The sequence below is a fragment of the Euleptes europaea genome, chromosome 9, assembly GCF_029931775.1.
Source record: "Euleptes europaea isolate rEulEur1 chromosome 9, rEulEur1.hap1, whole genome shotgun sequence".
NCBI lineage: Eukaryota > Metazoa > Chordata > Lepidosauria > Squamata > Sphaerodactylidae > Euleptes > Euleptes europaea.
The window spans coordinates 59,877,637-59,902,669 of record NC_079320.1 but is presented as its reverse complement, the minus strand read 5'-3'; the positions used below and the strand labels follow the sequence as shown (position 1 = coordinate 59,902,669).

At 44.9% G+C, this 25,033-nt stretch overlaps 1 protein-coding gene across 1 annotated transcript in view; it reads left to right on the top strand.

Annotated features, from left to right (window-relative positions):
- Positions 1-201: 201 nt before the first annotated feature.
- Positions 202-25,033, top strand: part of ACSL1 (acyl-CoA synthetase long chain family member 1) — a 39,860-nt gene continuing 15,028 nt past the window's right edge. Inside the window, exons 1-7 of the mRNA XM_056855914.1 lie at positions 202-227; positions 11,566-11,800; positions 18,610-18,724; positions 19,024-19,088; positions 20,014-20,115; positions 22,246-22,345; positions 23,108-23,286. Coding sequence (XP_056711892.1) covers positions 11,582-11,800; positions 18,610-18,724; positions 19,024-19,088; positions 20,014-20,115; positions 22,246-22,345; positions 23,108-23,286 — 780 coding nt within the window. The 5' untranslated portion in view covers positions 202-227; positions 11,566-11,581. The remainder of the gene's footprint in view (positions 228-11,565; positions 11,801-18,609; positions 18,725-19,023; positions 19,089-20,013; positions 20,116-22,245; positions 22,346-23,107; positions 23,287-25,033) is intronic.

Below are 25,033 nucleotides of genomic sequence, written 5' to 3'. Positions count from 1 at the left end.
AAGCGCGCAGGCAGGCCCAGCCTCGGCCGGGTCTTAGCGCCGCCGCCGCCGCTCTGTTTGTTGACAGGCTGCGCAGGCCACGCTGGGCTACCGCTGCGGCTGGCGCTCCGGCTCTCCTCTCCCCCCCCCTCCTTTGCGGGCGGCTTAAATAGGAGCGGCCGGGTGGCTCGCGCTGCAGAGTGGCTGGGCTGCGGCGCGCGAGAGGCCTGGAGGCGAGAGGCAAGCAGGTGGGTGGCTGAGGCGGCCGTTGTCGCCCAGCCTGCTTGTGGGTCGGGGGCGTCGCTGGGTTTGGGCCCAGTTTGGCCCAGAAGCCGCGGTCGCTGGTGTGGCGGCAGGGGAGAGGGCGGGGAAAGGAAGCCGGGCTGTTGCCGCCTTGGGGGTGGTGACGGGGGTCGTTTTTACGCAGAGGCCTCTCTCTCTCTCTCTCGCCATCGCCCCCCCCCCAACCCTCCGCCGCTGGCAAAGGGGTGTGCGGAGGGGGGGACAGAAAGGATCCGGTTCTGGAAGCCCTGCAGGGGCTTTTGTTCCTTTCCCTCGCTCTGGGGGGGGGTCTGTGGTTGGGGGGGGCAGGCTTGCTGTAGCCAATTGCTGTAGCCAACCGCGACCCTCCTGTGGCCCTTAGCTGGGGTGATGGCGAAGCCTGCCCGAGGTGGGTCAGCGCCAGAAGACGTTCATTGCCACCCTGCAAATAAAAACTTTTTTGGGGGGGGGGAGGAAATATTATGCCCTGACCTGGATGGGCCAGGCTAGCCTGATCTGGTCAGATCTCAGAAGCTGAGCAGGGTCGGCCCTGGTTAGTATTGGGATGGGAGACCACCAAGGAATTGCTGTGCAGAGGAAGGCACTGGCAAACCACCTCTGTTAGTAGTCTCTTGCCATGAACCCCCCCCCAAAAAAAAGGGGTCGCCATAAGTCAGCTGCGACTTGATGGCACTTTACACACACACACAGGAAACATTATGGAGGATGGAAGGAAGTGAGAGAGAAAGGAAGACGCAGAGTGAAGCATTTTAGAAATGGATCCCCCCCCTGTGTTTGGGTGATGGGCTGAGGGCGGTCAGAGGAGGTGGAAGCCTGGATGCTCCTGGAGAGCTTGAAGGTGAAAGCAGACGTGCCTTACTTCTGAAGAGTGGTGACAATGGTTTTGGCATAGGCCATTTACGGACAGGAGGTTTAGCCTTGGGTTTTACCGCTCCCTGGATGCGCATTTTCCCCATCCCAGTTCTCAAAACTCTGCATGGGGGCTGAGTGTTGAGTTTTGAGATTTGGGTTGGGGAAAATGTGCATCTAGAGTGGCAAATCCCAAGACGAAATCTCCCATGCATCAATGGCCATAGATCTGCTGCACTGGGTAGCCTCGTTTATCAGGGTAGAGATTTTGTGTTCAAACGACTTCCATCCTCTTGGGGGTGTGTGCGGGTCACCTGAAAGAGGCGGCATGCTTTCTGGCCCTAGAAGGAGCACAGAGCTGCAGCCCACTTCCTGTTCCCGGCCCATTTCCTGGGGGGGCTTCAGTGTCATCCTTTCTGAGCTAAATGGGCTGTCACCCGACATATCAGCTGAGATGGGGTTTGTGTCCAACAGCTCTGTAGGGAAGTGCATTTACAGTATTACAGGTGCACAGCTGGATTCCAACGAGTGGAGCTTTGACTCTCGAAAGCTCATATCCTGAAAATCTTGTTGGTCTCTAAGGTGCTGCTGCATTTGAATCCAGCTGTTTTACTGTTGACCAACAGGGCTACCCCCTGAACCGATTACAGGTGTGATTTGGCCTGCAGGAGTGTTTAGTTCTGTCAAGATTCGACTCGGGGCTGCTTGGAAGTGGGTTAGGAAATGTTTCTGAATAGATTGGCCTAATGGTGGAATTGTTCTACAAGTTGTCCTGTAACATTGTGGAGTGGGCCGTGAGAAGGCTTTGATCCTATTGCCAAATCTGAGACAATGCCAAAGCTAGTTAACTATTCTGCAGCTACTGAGGTGTGGAATTGCTCAGTCTTCTCTCCCTCATCTTCTTCATTGGGTGCACAAGGTTGTGGTGTTAGGCAATCTCTTCTTAGAGACCTTTGTGCCATCTCATTAAGGGCCTTCACGTCCCATTTAGAAGCCTGTTACTGTTTGGTTTGGGTAAATGCTCCTGAGGGTTTGGTTTTGTTTTTGTTAAGCATGGGCTTCATTTGGTTCTTAAACACTATTGGTCCAACTATAGAATTCTGTTCCATTTATGCACGGGAGGTTTTGCCTTGTATTTGGCGCTCTCTAGATGCACATTTTCCCTATCCAAATTCTCAAAATTAAAAAATAAACCCTCATGCAGAGTTTTGAGAATTTGAATGGGGAAAATGTGCATCTAGAGAGAGTCAATTCCAAGGCAAAACCTCCCATGAATAAATAGCCAGTCTTCTCCCCCCACCCCAGCATTTGCAGGTTTATCTCTTGGTGTGAGGAAGAGCAGAGAGGGTAAACTGTGGGCAGGCTGGAGGAAATGGTAACTGTGCCATTGCCCTTGTGCATAACTCTGTAAACTTGGCTGAAATTAATGGTAATGGACTGGATCAATGAAGCTCTGAAGACAGGCTAATAATGGCTATTTCAAGTAAATTCTTGTGTACCTAAAAATACTGCGGAGACAGAGACTTTTGCAGTAAGGTGGGATAATTTAGTAGAACTCTCTCAAACAATACATTAAAATGGTGCTTTGCTGGTCCTTTTGGGAATGTGGTTCTGGAGTTAGAATGGCTCTTACAAGACTAGCCCTATGGGTCCGTAGTTTCCTTGCGTGAGACTGCAAAGTGAAAAGCTCTGGTGGTATTTTACATCTTGAATCTTGATCGGAAATGTTTCTAATCAACCCATACTCCTTACCAGGAGGGATTTTATATTTATTTCATTGAGGAATGTTTGAAGAACGTCTGGAGGGTTGAATTATATATTTTTGGAGTCAAGAATGGAGTTCAAAGTCCTACTGGAACAAGTTATTACCAAAACCCAAATGTTCCTATCCTCAGGAGAGGATGAAGTCCAAAGTAACACTGCAGTTAATAGTTGAAAGTGATCTGAAAATGGCCTAGGTCAACTCCTGGCTTTTGCTTTTATAGCAATATAGGTACCTATATGCATCCATAGCTAAACTACAGATGGATTACTTACCTACTCAGTAAGAGTACCATAAAAAACAAAATGCACAGTGAGCAGCTTCTCTGATCCACCTTGAGTCTCAACGAGAAAGGCAGACTGTAAAATGTGTTGCTTGACTATCACGTAAGGCTGCAGGTAATGATTTGGTTTCTGGGTGATGCCCTGTAGAGACTTCCTACATGCCTGTCAGGGAAAAGGCGGATTCCTGTATCATTTGAAAACAAACTATGTTCTCCTTATAGACAACCTGCAGAATTATTTGAGCAACAGGAGTACCATCAGGCCGATATGGTTTTGCCGCTACTGGTAGTGCTCTCATTATTGTGACGCGGGCTTCACAGTGCCTGTTTCTCAGAGTTATGACCTAACTTGCTTAAAGTCATGTTTGTCCACTTCTAATAAGGTGCTTCTCAGATGCTGGCTTTAGAATGTAATTTGATGCTTAATTTCTTGGAATGTTGAAGTAAGGCACTGCCAAGGAGTGATTATTCGAACACTTAAACACATTAGAAGCAACACTTGAGATTTTGTTTGACTGTGAAGAAATAGGCTAGCGTTTAGGTTATTAGGAATGACATCAAGCAAAAAAGTCTCTGACTTTTCCTTGAAGTGAGGTCCCCAGAGCATTCTCAAGGTCTTGTGTTCAAGAAGAAGCTTGTAGCTAAGAACTGGTCACAAATGGGACTAAGAAAAAAAGTCAGTGGGACAGCTAAAGGCTTCTCTGCATATAGGGTTATAGTTCTGATGATCAGCTATTCACAGATATGCTTGTTTATAATTAATACCTTAAAACAAACCCTCTGCATAGCCTGAAGGGTGATTCTTGTAGCATTTTCATTGGCCAAAGGGATAGGTATGAAACATGTCTTGCACAATGTGAAATCTTGTGGGAATAACCTCTTGTTGGAATGCTTATTATTCCATATGATGCTCGTTGAAAATATACTTGTAGATTTATCATTCCAGCACAAATGGTACAAAACAGGGTGGATAAAAATCAATTTAAAAAACGGATTAAAAATTTAAATCAGATTTTAAAAAATGTAAATCGGATTTTTTAAAATAAAATGCTTTTTGAGGAAAAATCTATCTAAAGATAGTTTAAATAGTTTTCTATTTAATACCTTATAGTCCAAAGGTTATTCATCATGAAATAAGGATTAGTTTTTAATTATGTAGCATGAGACTGTATAGTCATGCAATATTTACATTTTTTTGGTAAATTGATCCCATTAATCCATTTACAATTTTTTCCATTTAGAAGATATCACAGATGCTTGGTTTTGCAGTTCTCAAAGCTGTGAATTTTGGTCTGCAGATATAACATGCCTCTTCTTCACAGTAACAATGTTATAAAATAAACATACAGAGTTGAGAAAAAGACCTCACTCCCATTGTTCCGTTGCAAATCTGTGTACACAGAAACAACCCCTTACTTCTTAGGGGTTAAGTTCAATGAATAGAAGATTGTTAGGAGTGGAATAAATCTGCACAAGGACCTAAGTGTGAGGAGGGAGGAGCAAGTAGTAAAAATGAAAGTGAACCCTTTTGAGTGGAATACTATACAAGTCATGGGATCTTTATGCGTATAGCCTGAGGTTTATCATATTATTCTGTTCCTGGAGGAGAAAATCTATAATGGCAGCAGGTTGTAAAAGAGGCCAAGTTTGAGAATGTTTTAATGAAGTTCCTCTACCTATGGGGTAACGCAGGCATGCATGCAAAATGCAGACACTGCAACAAAGAAATGCAAGGCCTGGTGGACTGAAAGAAACTGGAGATAGTTCAGCTCGCAATAATTATCTATGTATTTCTAATAGTATAACCAATAATGTTTTTACATAATTGTACAACTAATCTGAAGAGTTAATTATTCTAAAAATGAAATCTTCATCTGGATGTAAGCATTAAGATATATACCAGCAAGAATGAGTCTTTATGTAGAAAGCCATTATTTAAATCAAGCCTTACTGACTAGTGATTTAAATCAAATCCACCCTGGTACAAAGCCTAGCTGCATTGATTAGTAGCTAAGATATACTTCCTCATTGGCATTAGAATGTGGTATGGGAATGACAGCATACCGCTATTGCCTGAAATATAATTGGGCTTTGAAAGCAGATGTGCTTTGCACATACTTTGAGTGCATGAAGACTAGTGACTGTTAAGCAAGTAGAACATTTTTTGGAATAGTGGTTGGCACTAGCGGGGTTTAATTGAACTTTGATCCTTATTGGTCTAGCTGGCTTAAAAGCATAAGCATATCTGTGCCAGTGCCACAATACGAAGCTCATTTCTTTACTTCATTGATGCCATACTTTTCTCCCCAACGGGGACCCGCTGTGGCTCGCAGCATTCTCCCCCTCTCCTTATAGTCACAACAACCGTGTGTAGTAGGTTAGGCTGAGAGTGTGTGACTGGCCCAAGGTCCCCCAGGGAGCTTCCACAGCATAGTGGGGTTTCCAGGACCTAGTCCAACATTCTAATCCAGGGGTGTCGAACTCAATTGTTATGAGGGCCGGATATTACATAAATGCCACTGGGTCAGGCTGGGCCATGCCTTGTCAGCCCAGATCGAGACGGGGGGAGTGGCTACCTCGGCTGGCTCATGGGCCCGATAAGAGCTCTCAAGGGGCCAGATCCGGCCTGCGGGCCTTATGTTTGACACCCCTGCTCTAATCACTACCCATGAGCTCAGTTATTGGAGCCAAAAAAATTGCAACTTAGCAAAGACTAGGTCAAATCGTTGATGGCTGCCCACTTGAAGGAAGGGTTTTGCGGTTGTTCCAGCCTTCAAATTGAGGAAACTGAAAACGTGCCCATTCTCCCTTGCATAACTGCTGGTTTAAGTTGAGTGCCATTCACTGATTCATGTTGCTCTGTCAAAACAGTGTTCTTAAATGGGATTAATGCTGTACATCCCTTCAGTTGAGCAAGAATGGTGCATTCCCAACATACTATGAAGTTAGATCTTTGCTGTGTAGTATACCTTCTGCAGGAGTAATGGGGGTGGGTGGGGAGAATCTCTTTGTTTAAGCAGATACTTCCTTAAGTTGCTGAAATGCCTTTCTGGGGTATGAGTCATAAGTCTAATGCTTGGCTATATTTATAAAACCTCTTGAATGTGTGACAACATAGTTTTAGTAAAAAGGAAATCCTTAACAAAAAATACATGCAAGGGTCTTGATAACGACAGCTGTATATTCATTTTGGCTGTGCATTTTGCCCCAAAACCATGAGGCAGATTGCAAACTTAAATCTGGCAGCTTCTAAACTAATGTAGCCTCTGTGTGGGTGGAACTGACCTCTCTCGATTTGTGATCGTTCTGCAGTTCGTAGAAATTCCGATTTTACTCAATAACTCTTTGTGTGTATGGTTTTTTTCTCAATCAAACTGCAGAGCTGGAGGGACTGCAACTATTGGCTGCTTGCTTCTAGCTCTACAGTGAAGAAGTTGACAGTTGCCCTCGAACGATGTCTGCCTATTGGCAGACAATAGGGGAGCATTCTGCCCTGTGTAAATAGATTATTGTGTTTGGGAAGGGAGGGGGAGGAGCTGGGAATGGCAGCGTTGGGCTGGCTTGGCAGTCTGCCGCAAAGCTGAGTTCGGCTAGAAAGGTCAGTATTTTTACTCACGTATGGGTAAAGAGGCATTTTTTTGCTAGTTCGGGACAAGCTTAACATTTTATTAACTGAATGAGCATGACATAAGAGAAGGGCAGAAACCTGCACGCGCAGCTCCCTCAATGAAGACGTTTTTCTAAAGCTGAACACTTTGGTCCCCAAAATGGGAGATCTCAGATCACCATTAAATAGGCAATGTGCTAGTCCTGTCCAGTGCTTTAGCATTTGCTGGCAAGATGAGCTATTTGGGTTATTAATGCTGATCAGTGTGCTTTAGCACTTCATTTTCATAGGTTTATTTCACCAGGTCTCAGTTGTGCAAACAGAGCAAAAACCTTTGCTATAATAAAAGGTAAATTGGTCTCTTGTATTGAAAGTGATATTCTTGGCTTAAATCTCCAGAATGGTAGATACTAACTGAATTAGTCATTTAGTCTTTAAACAAGACAAGTCTTCATGCAATCTTTCAGTTTGGTCCCTTACCGTCGCCTTGGGATGCTTGGTGGTTGCAAATTCTGTCTAAGGAAGGTCTTTTGGACTCTGGCTTAGCCATGGCAAAACTGAGGACTATGTAGTAGAAAAGAGCAAGAGTCCAGTAGCACCTTAAAGACTTAACAAAAATTTCTGGCAGGGTATGAGCTTTCGTGAGCCATAGCTCATGAAAGCTCATACCCTTCCAGAAATTTTGTTAGTCTTTAAGGTGCTACTGGACTCTTGCTCCTTTCTACTGCTAGTGACCCACTAACACGGCTACCCATCATGCGGGCTATGTTTCTGACTATCTGAAGATACCATTTAATATTGTTTTTGGTACATAATTCTTAAAATGGACATAAAGTCCTCAAAATTCATTAAAAGCTTTCCAATTATTCCATTGTACCTTCACCTAGTCAAGCTGTTTGCTAAGTTGCATTTTTCTGATTCTGGTAACTGAGCTCATGAGTAATGATTAGAATGCTGGACAAGGTTCTGGAAACCCAGTTTGGAATCTCCACTCTGCTATGGAAGTTCACAGGGTGACCTTGGGCCAGTCATACACTCTCAGCTTAACCTACCTCGCAGGGTTATTGTGACATTAAAATGGAAAATAGAATGCTGCAAGCTGCTAAAATGGAGGAGAAAACAATTTAAGATGCTTCTCCCTATTGGGGAGAAAGGAAGGGGGGAAATGAAGTAAATGAAATTTACTATCCCACTCTGTTCCTGGTCATAGTTCTAAAGGGGGTGCAACGTAAAGTGACAATTAAGAAAAATGTTAAAATATTCCTCACATCTGCTTATTGGATAGTGAAGACTTGACTTTTCTCTTGCGATGTTTAACATCCTCAGGCAAATAACATAACCATAACCTGTCTATAAGGAAACTATTGTCCGCATGCTACAGTACAACTACTAAATAGGTCAGCTGTAGTTGACTTCCAAGCAAAGTTTTGCCTTGTTTGATCACATTATGTTAAAGGGTTTGGGGTAATGGCGGCTGACAACCAAATAAGTAGTGGTTTTTTTTTAAAGTTTGGTGGAAACACAATTATGAACAAGAGATGGGGGGGGCCTCATATCTAGAACAACAGCACATAGAGTAGATTTACACAAGGATAAAGAGAATGTGGGGGTGCAGTTAACAGGTTATAATGCTTCAGTGTGAGACTTTAAAAAGTCTGCCCTGTATCTGGGATATAGAAAAGCTGGATAAATGGGAGTGGGGAGAGAAGATAACAATAAAGAGTTACTGTTTTATCTTTAAAACATAATAAAGCTTGACATTAATACGAAGTTGTTAGAGTATTTGAAGCACATAATCTCTGCTATCATCTTTAACAATTCTAAGGTAAATTGATAGGATCTCCATATTACATGTGAGATTTCTAAGGACACCCTGTGGGTTGGCCACCTTAGGGTTACACAACTTTATCAGCTGGTTACCACACAACGTCGCCCTAATGCAGGGGCTTGGCGGTTGTGTTCCTAGAGAGCTATCGTTTCCTCTGAAGCCCATCACATTTCACTTGATGAGAAGATAAGCCGAGAGTTCCTCTAAATGGAGTTCCTCTAAATGTTGCTTGTGCCTTCCTCTGACAGGGTGGTAATAGGAGACTGCTGGATGTGTTGTAGGCTGCGCATGCTCTGCTTGGTTTGCGTTGATGCTAGGGAACTTCACATGAACTTAAGCACGTCCTGGAATCCTCTTAACGTGCACAGGTTTGTCCACATTCAAACAGATGTGAAGGTTTCTGGAGAACAGAAGGGCATGTCTGATTCATGTCTCTGTGAAACTCTTAGAGAACGCATCACTGATGGCCTGCAACACTAGTGGTGAAATCGTAAGCACAGTTATTCAGAAGGGAATCCCTACTCTGTATAGTTATTTCCGAGTTTGTTTGTATAGGATGCAGCTTAAGGATAGCAGTTGTTTGGCTCTGTGCATGCCATGGTAGAGTCTCTTCGACCCAAATGCCTGTCCAGGTATGCAAACCTGATGAGCCAAATGAGTTCTTCCTGTTATTCTTGAAAGAAGGTTTGTAATTCAGGTGCATCCTAAAATGGGGACTAGAGATTTTTGGCAACATTAACGGGCTTGTTTAAATCCAGTGGGGGAAATGAGCACATGTTATGCTCTAAAAGGTAAACGTTGATTTATTTCCACATTTCTGGTAGCATCGTGTACTGCAATAAAACATCTTGCTGATAAAATGTGAAAATTCTTAAAATGTTTGCATCACACGTATAATAGGAGAATGGTTTCTGCATGTTAAATGGGGGGTTAAGTGACTTCTGTATAATTCAGTACTAGAACATCAGTCATTGTGTATCAGTCATCTTGAAAAGTTTGTTTGTAACCTTTTATTTGCTGAAGAAAGCTCCAAGTATCCTCCTACCAAGCATTGCAAGGACAAACTTGTTGTACCATGTAAAGGCCCCTAAAGAAGCCTCTGTGGAAAAAAAATAGATTTTGGGTAGCAATCATGCCTACCATGGTTCTTCTGAAGCTTGTTACTGTGAAGTGTGAAGAGCAGGTGGATGTGTGTTAAAGGACCTTTGGTATGCTTCCCTGGCTCTTGTCTGGTTCAGGTTTGGGTACGCAACTGACCTTTGCATTTTGTGATTAAATTGGGCCACTTCCACAGCAGTATGAGGTGGCTTTCGTTCAGTTAAATTTCCTGAGCCATTTAAGCCTTCCACTCAATTTTAACTCCAATTTTAACATTATTGCCTTGTTTTGAACACCTGTCCCCCAGCTGATTTGTGCTATATGCTGCTCAGCTGCCTACATTGCAGGGGCAGCGGAAGGTTTGACACCACAAACATTCACAAGCGTATGGTGTGGTACCGTGGACAGAGTGTCAGACAAGCCTCTGGGAGACCCTGCTTCAAACTACCCCTCTGCTATGAAAGCTTGCTGGGTAGCCTTGGGCCAGTTTAATTCGCAGCCTAGCCTACTTCACAAGGCTATTGTGAGAATAAAATAGAGGAGAGAATGATGTAAGCTCATTGGGGGAAAAGGGAAAAGTATTTTAACCAAGGGCACTGCCAGTACCTAACAGCCTGGCTTAAAAAGGTTGGATGTCTTTTCAGCGTGGTGTAGAAGTTAAAAGCGTTGGGCTCTAATCTGGTGAACGGGGTTGGTTTCCCCACTCCTACACATGAAGCCTGCTGGGTGACCTTGGGCTAGTCACAGTTCTCCCAGAGCTCTTTCAGCCCCACCTACCTCACAAAATGTCTGTTGTGGGGAGAGGAAGGGAAGGCGATTGTAAGCCGGTTTGATTCTCCTTAAAAGGCAGAGAAAATTGGGGTATAAAAACCAACTCCTCTTCTTCATTCTTAAGTTCTCAGTGTCTCTCCCTTAAAAACACGCACATACACAAGCCACATGTAACTTCAATGTCTTGTTCTAAAATTGCACAGGCTTCTGCAGACAACTGTACGCTAGAATATTTTTCCCTCTCTGGAAAGGGTTTCTCAGCTGTGCTCTGGAGGTAGGAATGAGCTGATGGGCAATGAATGAATGTCACTACCAGTTGTGAGTTCCTGAGACAGACATTGTTTCCTCCGCCTGCCCACCCCTCCGGGCAGTGGGGTGATCCCAGGCTGCGTTTCTATTGGCCTTCCTTCTCTCAAGGCTAAGTATGGACTATGTCTGCTAGTTACCTTTGGCCTAGTAGGCAGGAACCGTAACGCTGTAGCACGTGATTAATGTCCTCAGGGACCTTGGCTGTGGAAGAAAGGAAGCGTCAGCTGAGCAGAGGCGGCAGCAGGAGGAGGCTTAAAAAAATGAGTTCCCTGGCTTTACCGTCTTAATGTCTGTCAGGAATTTAAAGGTATCAATGGGAATGTGTGCTCTTCAGTTCTCTCCTCGGGTATGTTATGGCCTATAAAATACAGTGTGAGCTAAAACTCTGTGGGAAGCAGGATCTTAACTTTTGGGTGCTTTGAAAACTACCCTGTAGAAGAGACACAGGGCAAGTTTACTTCTGTAGTGTGTTCCTGGGAGAGAAGAGTTTGTATTCCCCTTGTGACCTGGCTGTTCGGAAGATGATTTCACATCTTCCGAAGACAGCCAAAACATGTTTTCAAACCGAGAGGGTACTTTGACCAAAGTGCATGCTGTGCCAGCAGTTGTCTGACCCAAACCAAAAAAGAAAGACTTGACGCTTCTTCCAGAACACAGGGTATTGGCTCCAATATCTGCTTCCAGCTTGCTACGGCTACCTAAAGACGTGCATCTTTTTTTCTACGGAAGCTTAGAATCTTCTTTCCCCCCCTTCTATACCAAGTTGAGTGCTCAACTTTCTTAATATATATCCACAGATTCTCACTGTTTCCAATGCTGCAAGAAACCGCAATGCAAGCTCACGAACTGTTCAGGCATCTGCGAATGCCAGAATTTGGTGACGTCAGGCAGTACATGCGCACCCTTCCAACAAACACACTGATGGGGTTTGGTGCTTTCGCAGCGCTTACAACTTACTGGTATGCCACAAGACCTAAAGCTCTGAAACCACCATGCGACTTAGCCATGCAGTCTGTGGAAGTGGAGGCGGAGGTAAGCAGTCCTTTTGTTCCTGCTTCTTTGAATGCCTGCCTTCTAAGGCTGGGTTAACTGAATATTATTTTGAGTTATATTCGGCTTCATGGTGCGGTTCTTTATCGGAAAAAGTTGTAAACATTGATCCATGCAAAATCCAAAGATGAGCAAGATCCATGCAGTGTACTTTTATGAGACCAACCAAACTGACCCAAAACATTGTGCAAGCTTTTGAGTTCACCAGAATTCTTCATCAGGTTGGATGTCGTGAAATTTAAAAAAGATAGAGGTGAGGTAGGAACTTCAGAATGGGCGTAACCCATCGGTTTAAATGGGTTAGTATCTGTAACACTGTCCTTGCTAGGTAAATGCCTCCTGTTGCAGAACTTTTAACTCAGCTGCACACCATGGATCTTGCTTTTCCTCAACATGCTTGCAGTAGTCTTCTTGGGCAAGGCCTCCTGCTATATAAAGGAAGGATTGCTAGGTGTGGATGGGGTGTGGATGCGAATAATGGGGAGCAGTGCCGAGCAGAGAAGCCAGGGCCAGAAGAAACCTGCTGTAGGCCATCCTTTGATTTCTCGAGTGTAAAATGCTACCCACACACCAAAGCATCCTCTGCAACTGGGCAAGCGAGAAACATGCTTTGCAGAAATGTGGTTTCAGATAACAACTGACGTGATAGCAAGCTATTTTTGCTTCCTATGTGGTAAGTCTCTGCATGAATCTCTTGTCTGCTCGCAGTTGAATGCTGTGATTACAGCTTGCTGTACCTAGACCTTCTGTCCCGAAGGAATTCTGGGTCCTGGAGAGGAGCGCGCTCTCTATGGCTGTGACCCAGCAGAATGCAATCCTGTTCACCCTGCTTCACCGCCATGTGCTGTTGGACTGAATCCAACCTGAGCCTCTGATGCAGGCTGTACTTTGGAAACACATAGTTTCAGTGTTCAACTAGATATAAAGGACAACAATTTACAGCCCCGTTTGCACCAAGAAGTGATAAGGTTGTGGAGGAAATCGATGCTTTCCATCTGTTCATGTATATGCAGAGGTTGGGAGGCCCTTTCTCCATTACAGGAAACAGAGCACAGGGTGAGCAAAACTAAAGCCTGTCCCTCCCCGCACTTTATATCTCTGTGCTCTGATGTATCTTTCTTTGATGCCAAAAATTAGCTGCTGGAAGAAAAGTGCTTAAAATAGGTGGTGTATGGCAAGGTGTGTGCAGATGAGAAAGGGCTTAGCTCCCTTCACCCACATGCTCTGCTTATAAAGGATAAACCTTAACTTCATTCAGATGCTTGCCTGCTTTCATATGGCTCCCCTCCCCCAAAACGTACGTAGCTAACCTTCATCCATCTACTTGATTTGCTCTGGATCAGTTTTGCAATATGAATATGTTTCTGTATCAGCCTATTCCTGTGAGATGCTGCTTGAAAACGGGATCTTATTTGAGGGGTCATGATAATTGTAAACAAAAAATGTGCTCTGAAAGACCAGTGTGCTCACCTGTGGCATAGGCTTCAGTAGTCACGAGGCTGTGTCTAGTGCTTACAGGGATGACCATAGAGATGTATCCGTGTATTTGTTATTAAAGGGTCCAGATGGCTTTATTAGCTTGAAATATGAGAAGGAGATCTTTTAATGTTAGTTATATACTGATTTTAACTGATTGTTATTTTATGATGGAACACGATTTTTTCCCTTTAAGGTGCCTGTACAAACACATCTGCCCATGTGGTTATTATGCCAATAAAGGTTCATGTATGTGTGTGTGCTTACAGGGATTCAGCCACCATTCAGCGTCCCTTGGCTTCAGGGATAGAATTGCTTTGCAAATACATCTGAAGAGGCTCTCTTTCCCTCTTCTTTCCCTCCCTTGATATTGGTGCTGTTGGTACACATTCCTTATTGCTCTCTAGTGCTGTGACTTGAGGCCTAATTCTGTGGGTCCTGTGATAACCTGTTCTTAAATACCAAAACACTGATTAATTATGTACTAGAAAAACTAGACTTACCTGCTTCAGTGTTATGTGCTAGCAGTTACATCCATTTTATAATGGAATCAATCAAAATTTTCCCTAATGTCTGTTCTCTTCACGTCCATCTCCTCCTACATGTACTTCCAAAATGGCATATTTCTAATCCATGTGACTAGAGAAACACTTAAAGATGAAAACTGATGAGACGGTCTTATCCCTGTCTACTAAGAGGAATTATTCAGGCAAAATACAGGAACCATCTGCATAGCTACCGTATATACTCGGATATAAGCCGACCCGAGTATAAGCCGACCCCCCAAATTAGAGGCCAGAAAAGGGAATTTCTTATTGACCCGCGTATAAGCTGAGGGGCAATAAGAAATTTCCTTTACCTGCAATGCTGCGCTCTAAAATGGCGGCTGCCATTTTAGAGCGCAGGGCCCCTGCCCCAGGTCGCCCTCCCGCCGCCTCCCAGGCCCTCCCGACCCACCCCGACCCCAGTGCCATCCAAGGGGGGGAGGGGGAAAAGCCCCTGAACCCACTACTTACCTGGAGAGGCGGCGAAGCGGCGGCGGCGCATCCTTCCTGGGCCGGCAGGAGGCCCCTCCAGGCCGCTGCCGGCCGGAGGAAGGCGCCCAGGCACGTGGGTGGTAGCGGCGCGACGGGCAGGGGTCTCCCATGGCCCCTCCCGGCGGGGAAAATGCGGCGGGTGCCGGGGAGGGCCGGGGCAGCCTTCCTGCGGCTGCAGAGAGGCTGCCCAGGGCCCCTCCCGGCGGGGGAAAATGGCGGCAGGGGCCGTGGGGGGCCAGGGCAGCTTCCCTGCGGCTGCAGAAAGGCTGCCCAGGGCCCCTCCCGGCGGGGGCAAATCGCGGCGGGGGCCGTGGGGGGCCAGGGCAGCTTCCCTGCGGCTGCAGAGAGGCTGCCCAGGGCCCCTCCTGGCGGGGGGAAATGGCGGCGGGGGCTGGGTGGGGCCAGGGCAGTCTCTCTGTGGCTGCAGAGAGGCTGTCCAAGACCCCTCCCGGCGGGAGAAAATGGCGGTGGCTCGGCGGCGGCGATGGTAAGTTCCCCCCTCCCTCCTCCCCCCTCCCCCCTCCCCCCTCCCCCCTTCCCCCTCCCCCCTTCCCCCTTCCCCCCTTCCCCCTCCCCCCTTCCCCCTTCCCCCCTTCCCCCTTCCCCCTTCCCCCTTCTACCGTATTGACCCGTGTATAAGCCGAGGCCGGCTTTTTCAGCCCTTTTTTTGGGCTGAAAAACTCGGCTTATACACGAGTATATACGGTAATCACACATACTTTGTTGACTTCAAGAGATGCTTTCTGTAAATTCTGGGTTTATGTTGGGCCACCAAGAACATCTAAAGATGTTTGTTGCATAATTAACCAGAGGAGAATGGGGCCTCTTTGAATAGTTGGGCAGATGGAATAACTTTTGCCATCTGGATAAAATCCATGCTTTAAAAACAAAACAAACTTCACATAGCTTGGCTTCAGTAAAACTTAATTCAAGTAGAGGAGTCCTGCAGACAGAAGGGGGGGGGGCTTTTTCCACCCTCCACCCTCCATTGTAGAAATCAGGCTCCCTCTGCATGTTATTTTGGGGGGTTCCCTTCTCCCCAGCAGTGTATTAGTTGACAATTGGGGCTGCAGCAGTAAGGGGGAGAAGGAAGTCCCTCAGCTGAGGGGAATCACTGCTGTGTCCAAGCCAATGTGTCATTCTTCACCTGGGTGCATGTAGATGCTGCCTGATGGATACATTATTGAACCCTGCTTTGTTATGTAAAAGGATTAGGGCTTGCCAGGGCTGTGGCAAGATGTCCTAAATGTAATGCATGGTGTCTTCAGGTAGCAGGTACAGAGAATGACTGTTCATACCCAAGACCAGTAGAGCCACTGCCCACTGGAATAGGAACAGTAAGATGGATCAAGGGTCTCATTTGGTATGAAGAAGCTTCATATAGAATCATAGATCTGGAAGTGGCCATACTAGATGGCCGTACTGGCCATCTAGTCCAACTCCTCAATGTAGGATCAACCTAAAGCATCCCTGACAAGTGTTCATCCAGCAGCTGCTTAAAGCCTGCCAGAGAGGGGGAGCTCACATTTGGGGCTGCAGCCGATTCCACTGGTGAACAACTCTAATGTAAAAAAACTTTTCCTAATATCCAGCCAGCACCTTTCTGCCCATAATTTATATCCATTATTGTGGGTCCTATACTCTGCTACCAACAGGAACAGTTCCCTGCCCTCCTCTAAGTGACAGCCTTTCAAATACTTGAAGAGAGCAATCATGTTCCACCTTAACCTCCTATTTTCCATATTGAACATTCCCAGCCTTTAGGGCTTGGTCTCCAGGCCCCTGATCATCCTTGTCGCTCTTCTCTGCACCCGCTCCATTCTGTCCACATCCTGTTTGAAGTGAGGCCTCCCGAACTGCACACAGTATTCCAGGTGTGGCCTGACCAATGCGGTGTACAGTGGGACTATGACATCTTGCTATTTGGATGTTATGCCTCTGTTGGTACACCTCTAGGAAGCCACAAACAAGACGACTGCACTTCCACAGACTCACCTGTCTCAGTGACACCTCGCTCCAAATCCCTGGATGGCCTCTGCCCCAGCAATTTCATGTAGATGTTAAACAACAAGATGTTAAACAAGGTGGAGAGCCCCCGAAAAAAACAGAAATGTGAATGTAGCAGACAGTTTGCATATGCAGGGGGATGACATGGCGAGATGGACTGCTTCACCAGACTGCAAGGGGAAGATCATAGTTTTGAAATGCTCCCTTGTTAACAAAACTTCCTGCAAATAGAAAACAAGCAAAGCAATCAGTGCTGCTGTGCTTAACTTCTGTTTCCACAAAACCTTTAATGTAAATGGTTATACTACCACATTTTCTTGCACCAGCGAATCAAGTTACAGTAGGGAGTTTCTGATCTTGTCTCTCTCTCGAGATGATATGTTCGTTGGTAAACCCAAGCTTGCCGCTGGTTAACGTATGAACTTAGTACTTGATGGAATGGTGGTGTAGAGCTCAGGACTTTCCTTGTTCTTAAAGAAGGTGGCTCAGCTGATACTTTGCATCATTCTTGTCTGACACAACTTTAAAGGCATTTTTGTCAGGGTGGTTTGTTGAAAACTCAGAAATCGTAGAATGTAAAAAGGACAAAAAGTGTAGAATATGGAGTGTCTGATTGCACCAACATTGTTCTCCTTTGCCATACTGTCCCCAGTAAGTGCTTGCTTTGTGCTATTCCGTCATGACTTGGTACTTTCAGTTTGTACAATATTGTCTGGAGACTGTTGGTGTCTGTTTACAGTGAGCCTTTAAGGAAGCTTTAAACAACTAGAATGTATCTAGCAGTAGTTGAACTGGTTCTTGTACATATTTTAACATTTAACACCCTAAAATGCCTTTACTGAGTGAATAGTACATAAATACACCCAGATGGTTCTTCTGGCTCTTTGGCTTCTCCTGAAATGGTGACAATGTGTGTTTAGTGTTATTTTAAATACTCTGTGCAAATGTAGTAGGCATAAGCCTGTTATTGTTCCCTTTTATCATGAGGGAAGACCACTTTGTGCAGCCACAAAGAGGAGGGTCACATATTTGAGTGGTCTGCTTGGCTAGTACCAATGTAACTTATGAAGGGGGAAACTTTAGTCCAGGGGGGTCTCCGACCTTTTTGAGCCTGTGGCACATGTGTAATTCTGACATGGCGCAGCAACAAAATGGCTGCAACAGGAGGCGGAGGCAGCAACAAAATGATTGCCACAGCTTAACTTCAGTAATACAGTGTAGATCCTTATCCTTGGGGGCCCCTGCTTTAGTCTACTGATATGAAGACCCAACATGAGGTGGATTGACTCCATCAAGGAAGCCGCAGTCATTTTGCAGGACCCAAGCAAGACTGTTAACGATAGGGCATTTTGGGGGTCATTAATTCATAGGGTCACCATAAGGCAGAAGCGACTTGACAGCGTTTCACAAACACACACACACAATAATATGAATGTGTTTTAATATTGCTTGAGTTATGGCTGTATTAGAACCCATTCAGGTGTAAACTGAACACTTTCAAACATTTAGAAGGAGGAGAGTTGGTTTTTATATGCCGACTTTCTCTACCACTTAAGGGAGACTCAACCTGGCTTACAATCACCTTCCCTTCGCCTCCCCACAACACACACCCTGTGAGGTAGGTGAGAGAGCTCTTAATAGAACTGTGACTAGCCCAAGGTCAGCTGGCTGGATTCACGTGTAGGAGTGGGGAAACAAATCCAGTTCACCAGATTAGCCTCTGCCGCTCATGTGGAGGAGAGGGGAATCAAACCCGGTTCTTCAGATCAGACTCCACCACTCCATTTATTTGTTGTGACAGACATGTAAAGTTGCCTGTTTTCCACTCAGGTTTTAGCAGTAGCTCGAAAAGTAACAGTTTGCACTGACTGATGAAACTATCAAGCCTGTCATGATTAACCTTAGTTTAATGCAACAGCCAGAGTTGGCATTACAGAATATCAACATACATTATGTTGAGGAATGACTCCGTGCGTTTAAGAGAGTCCAGTATTTTTTGTTTGTGTGCGTTCCGCCATCAAATACAGCTTAGCTGTTGTTCAACATGATCGACGTGTAGACATTTCATTCATTGTGCAATGCTAGAACGAGGACAGATGGTGTTGCTCATGTATTGATGCCCAGTTTCTACAAAGATGCTTCTTTCATCAGGCGTTAGTCCATATCTGGTAAACTCTTGCACCATCCGAATTGCCTGGCTACTTGACATCGAAAGGAATGGTACAGAAATTCTCTCTGGAGAGAGGTAAACACGTAACCTTCTTTTGACAGGATGGTCAGTATGCCCGGAGATCCTCATTACTTGACAGTGATGAGCCAATAGTATACTACTATGATGACGTCAGAACAGCCTATGATATTTTCCAAAGGGGATTACACGTGTCAAGTGAGTACTGTCGCATTGGGGGGAGGGGATTGATTGGGGAGGGGGGAACCTATGAGTGAACAGGAGGAGCGTGGAATTGGATCTGTTCTTGTCTTCCTTCTGCATTTTCCTTGATAATTGGGAGTAGTTCGTTGAGATCCTTGGGAACAAAATAGAATGTGGGGGTGGGGGGGACATAACCCTTGCATTGCATGCCTAAATTTGAAATCTCATCTCTCTGAAACGGAACCACTTGATGATGGGGTAGAATCTCTTCCATATCTCCCCCCCCCTAAAATTATTTAACCTTTACACTTTAGACAATGGTCCCTGTTTGGGTGTAAGAAAACCAAATCAGCCATATGAATGGATCTCTTACAAGGAGGTAAGTTGCTACAAAGTTTTGTGCATCTGCTTGTTTCCCCTAATGGCTGTAGCCATTGAGTTTATTCAAGCAACATTAGTGGAGAAGGAAAGCTTTGACATACTCAGTTGTTATGGTGCATAGCAGTAGGATGCTGAAATAGTATGCCTATTGTCTAGGTACTAGACCGGAATAAATTAGTTTCTGCTTTAACGAACTCAAGTTGTTCTCAAAATGCATTCATAACTCTGAACCTACTTGTGTAAACCTCTTTAAAATGTGGGTTTAAATTAGAGATTCTTCAAACAAGCTGTATTTTTAGACTACTTTTATGGCCCCACTCAGCACTTTCTGCGCTGATACTCAATAGTGTCCATTCCGTTAAGCAAAACTCATACATTTTCCAGGTGTGGCATAGGAAGCACATTCTCAAAGGAACATACCACTGTTGATTCAACAGTGGATATATCCGACGTGATTCTCATGTAGACATCTACATGGGGTTGGGCCGTGGCTCAGTGGTAGATCATGTGCTTGGCATGCAGAAGGTCCCAGGTTCAATCCCCTGCATCTCCAGTTAAAGGGACTAGGCAAGTAGGTGATGTGAGACCCTTGCCTGAGACCCTGGAGAGCCACTGCCAGTCTGAGTAGACAATACTGACTGATGGGCCAAGGTTCTGATTCAGTAGAAGGCAGCTTCATGTGTTCAAAACAGGATTTTACCCTATTCACGTGTAACAATACAGCCTAGTTGAAGCTCTGTCTTTGTCTTGACTGTTGAAATGGTTGAAGATCCTAGTGAAATAGAATATAGTGGGAACTTGAAAATCAGAAATTCCTGCACAGAGAGAGATAAGAAAGATACCATATTTTACATAGCCATTATGGTGTTTTACATTACATTTTATTGGCCAGCAAACTTATGGTGTTTTGGTTTTTGCCCCAGGCTGCAGACAGAGCAGAATGTGTTGGCTCAGGACTTCTCAACAGAGGCTTCAAACCATCACCTGATCAATTCATAGGAATCTTTTCACAGAACCGGCCTGAGGTAACTGAGAACTAAGAGCTTTATGGGATGGGTTTTTTAAGTAATACAAGTGGGCATGTTCTCTAAAAAATTTCACTTGGCATGGCTTAGTGGACGGATTTTGGTTATAACAGACTTCTGTTCCTGAGGTTGCACTTGCTCTGGAATTCATTGGGGGGGGGGGTTGCCCTGAATCACTTTACCTGGAGTTCCTGGCTCATTGTGGGGTGCTCGCTATAGCAGAACCCCAGTCTAAGTTGAGGTTGAGTGTATTTATGGTAATTCCTTGTGGCTGGAATTGGCGTAGAGGGCAGTGTAGTCCCCTCTTTTGGAATGCTGATTCCTAGGGAATAAGAAATGTGTGTAACAGCCAGCGTGGTGGTGTGGTTAAGATCAGTGGACTCTAATCTGGAGAACCGGGGTTGATTCCCCACTCCTCCACATGAGCGGCGGACTCTAATCTGGTGAACTGGCTTTGTTTCCCCACTCCTCCACATGAAGCCTGCTGGGTGACCCATCAGGCTTCATGTGGAGGAGTGGGGACTCAAATATGCTTCTCTAGATTAGAGTCTGCCACTCTTAACTACTACCCCACACTGGCCCCAGGAACTAAGATCTGGCAGTGTGCTTCCACTCACCTTCATTTCTCTTGCACAAAATATCCTAATATGGTGCATCTGATTTAAAATACTGAACCTAAGTGGTTCTTAATAGAAAGGCCCATCAGCATAGCAAACAACCTTTTATGAAAGTAAGAGAGAGAATCATTCTTCCTTGCCTTGACTCACACTGATGCTGTTTACACACATGCAGAATTCAGCATGTGGCCTTGGTAAAGGCTGACAGTTCCCTAATGACTGGAGCCAATGAATTAATAGGCCCACAGCTTGCTTTGCACCATTCTTTTTAAAAAGCTGTGCATTTACTTAGCTATGTGGTAGTTTTACAGCAGCAGCAGAATGCAGTCTTCCTGTTCATCTTGTTATCTTGGCAGAGGTAGAACATGTGACCTTTTTTACTCTGAGGGGGAGGTTATGTTTTTACTGGTTATGCTTTTGCGATACCTCTGAAAGGGCACCCCAAGCATTGGCTGCTTACTAAGGCTCTGTCCAAAGTGCTGCCTTTACATATTGTAGTTTAATCTGTGCTTATTGATCCTTTCTTCGTCTCAAGTCTCTTCCTGCTTGGATTGTCTCCTGTAATAGCATTACTCCATTCCCATTTTCTTTCTGCTGTCTGATAGGGATAGGGAGGAATCTGTTGTAGGCTGGGTGAGCCCTGACCTGGATGGCCCAAGCTAGCCCGATCTCGTCAGAACTTGGAAGCTAAGCAGGGAGGTGGAAGAAAACAAACAGAATACCTCCAGTTGCTGTGTCAGTGCCACAAAGCTCCATCTGGCCTCTAAATTTTAAAAAACCTGTCTGCTAAAATATTATGTTAAGCAATCTCCAAGTCTCTTAAAGCTACTCTAGATACTATAAAATGTCTGGCTTGGAGCAGTGAACTCTGATCTGGAGAACCGGGTTTGATTCCCGATGTTTCCACATGAGTGGCAGAGGCTAACCTGGTGAACTGGATTTCTTTCCCCACTCTTACACACAAAGCCAGCTGGGTGACCTTGGGCTAAGTTATAGCTCTGTTAGAGCTCTCTCAGCCCCACCTACCTCACAGGGTGTCTGTTGTGGGGGAGGGGAAGGGAAGGTGATTGTAAGCTGGTTTGAGTCTCCCTTAAGTGGTAGAGAAAGTCAGCATATAAAAACCAACTCTTCTTCTTCTGTAGTGTTTGCATGCAGCCAACATATAGCATGCACATTCATCCTACATTAATAGAATGTATGTCTGAGAAACTTCATGAGGTCTTCCTAGATGCATGTTTGAAAGTTGTGGGTGTTCTTATGATGTTGAAAGTTAAGTCCATTGTTTATTTGCTGTGTGAAACACCAGGGTCCCCCCTACCTTTGCAGCGATTGGAGCTACCCTTTGTTCCCTTAATGATAACACCTTCCATTAAAGATGTGCCTGTATGCTTGAGGCTGGAGTTTCCATACTTGAATTAATACACAATTTTTTTAGAATATCTATACCAGACAAGTTGGCTGTAGTGTTCATGCTTGGCAGATAACCACTGTGTTAATGCTCCTTCTCTTGCAGTGGGTTATCATTGAACAAGGATGCTACACTTACTCCATGGTGGCCGTACCCCTCTACGACACACTGGGAGCCGAAGCAATCACCTATATTGTAAACAAGGGTATGTTCTGGATTGCCAACATGAATAAATAAATGTCTGTATTTTTCTCATTACTCTTTCTACTGAGTAGAGCCCTGTGGCGCAGAGTGGTAAACTGCAGTACTGCAGTCCAAGCTCTGCTCACAACCTGACTTCAATCCCGACGGAAGTTGGTTTCAGGTAGCCGGCTCAAGGTTGACTCAACCTTCCATCCTTCCGAGGTCAGTAATATGAGTACCCAGCTTGCTTGGGGGTAAAGGGAAGATGACTGGGGAAGGCACTGGCAAACCACCCCGTAAACAAAGTCTGCCTCGTAAACGTCGGGATGTGACGTCACCCCATGGGTCAGGAATGACCCGGTGCTTGCACAGGGGACCTTTACCTTTCTACTGAAGAGCCTCCAGTTCAATTTGAGCATTAAGAAATGAAGCCAACTTTGCAACTGCAAAAAATATTTGCAGGCCTCTCAAGCAGCTCTTGCAGCAGAATACTGACAGAGGATATGCTTACTATAGGAAATGGGTTACAGGAATCCTGATAGTCTCTGCCTGGTTTAAGATAAATTGGGAGACATGGCATGGATTTGTTTCTTCTATCTATGGTAGAATCCTAAATCACACATCAGGCTTGGTCCCTTCCATGAAACAAACCTCTTGAAGTAAAGTGGTTTGTTCCAAATTGGGCTTCCTGATCTTTGATGCAGAAGTAATTGGACTCAAATGACAAGGTGTTTCTGATTGCTTAGGGCTGTGTGTTTTTTTTCCTTCTTTCTTTCCAACGTAGGTGACATAGCACTAGTTTTTTGTGATAAACCTGACAAGGCAAAACTTCTGCTGGATAGCACTGAGAAAGGAGACCTGTCGGTCCTCAAAACCATCGTGATCATGGATCCCTTTGACAGTGATCTTGTGGCCCGTGGAAAGAAGTGTGGAGTGGATATCGTTAGCATGAAAGAGATTGAGGTAAGCAAAGCCACTTCTGTGACTGCCTCCACTTTGGGTTGTATACCTTGATCAAGGCAAGGAAAAGGCAGAGTCAAGTCTGTTACAAAATGCTGATCTTTGACCACCAGAATGAAGGATAAAGGTTAGACTTTATTGTGTAAAGACTCAACCTTTTGACCAGTTTACAAATTGCTGTTGGCATTTCTCAATACCTAGAGGACTCTAAACATTTGTCAAGATTAAAGATACACCAACTAGTACAGTTGGTTCAAAGGTTGTGCTAATTCTGAAAGAACTACCTTGCGAATAAATCTACATCGAAGTACCGTATTTGCATACCGTACTTCTGCCAACTTTAGGACTGCTTTTAATTCATAAACTTGTTACTGCAACCAAAGCTAGCAGAAGTGTGGTATGTAAATATAAGATTCTGGGGTGTTTGTAATAAACTTCTGAGTTGATGCCCCAAAATCTTAACATCTGTACCACATGGTATGAAACAGTACCTAGCTTTAAAATATCCAGCACTGATGCCCTGTGTTTCCAGTTGAGGCTCATAGCAAACAATTTGCCAAGCTGTCATGCATGATTTTTTTTTTTGCCGTCAAGTCAAAGCTGACTTACGGTGACCCTGTAGGGTTTTCAAGGCAAGAGAAGTTGGGAGGTGGTTTGCCATTGCCTGCCTCCACGTCACAACCTTGGTATTCCTTGGATGTCTCCCATCCAAACACTAGCCGGGATGAATCTGGCTACTGTAAAAATGTAAGATTATTTTGACAGTGGGTGGATCCTACACCTATCTACCACTCCTGTGAGCAAAGGTAATTAACATATTTATATGTCTCCTTTCCACTGGCTCAAGCCTGAAGCCTTCCTGTAACTGAAGTGGCTTTTCCTTTGGAGAAAAGCTACTTGCTTAGGTTGTCATATCTACCTCTGAACGAGAGAGCCAGCGTGGTTAAGAGTGGTGCACTCTAATCTGGTGAACCTGGTTGATTTCCCCACTCCTCCACATGAAGCCTGCTGGGTGACCTTGGGCTAGTCACAGTTCTCTGAACTCTCAGCCCCACCTACCTCACAAGGTGTCTGTTGGGAGGGGAAGGGAAGGTGATTGTAAGCCGCTTTGAGACTCCTTAAAGGTAGAGAAAACCAGGGTATAAAAACCAACTCTTCTTCTTTGTCTTCTGAATAAAAGGGAGCGGATAGAGGAGAACTTCGTTCTCCATAAGACAGAAGTGGAGTAGTTTAAGTTGCCTTGCTTCTGTCTTGATTACTAGCATTTTAACAACTGCAATAGTCACAGCTGTTCACGGCAGCTGGAGAAGTGGCAGCATGGAAGATTGATGGAGAAGGGTAGTCCAGCATTGGAACTCCTTCTGTGTGGGAACCTGGTTGCCTTTAGTTAACTGTCTCCTTCACCACAAAGCCGGTCTGCTTCCTACTGGTCCCTAGGACAAAGGTTTACTCTTGGAAATCTTTGTTCTAGTGACCCTGCTATTTCTGTCTTCCCTTTAAAAAATGGCTAGTGCTGCTATGTTACAGTAAAACAGTATTACACATTTTGATGATACAGACCCTCTTTTGCCATGTCTCGTTAAGCATGCCAAGCTAATATGTAGGGTGAAGGTTTTTTAAATACTACTGGAAGCATAAGGATCTGCCTCACTTGATGAAGGCATCTTGCCATTTTTCTGATATTGCAATTTTGTTTAAATCTGTTCAGAAGTTAGAGCAGTTGTGCTGGTGTGTGAGGAAGAGAGCTGCC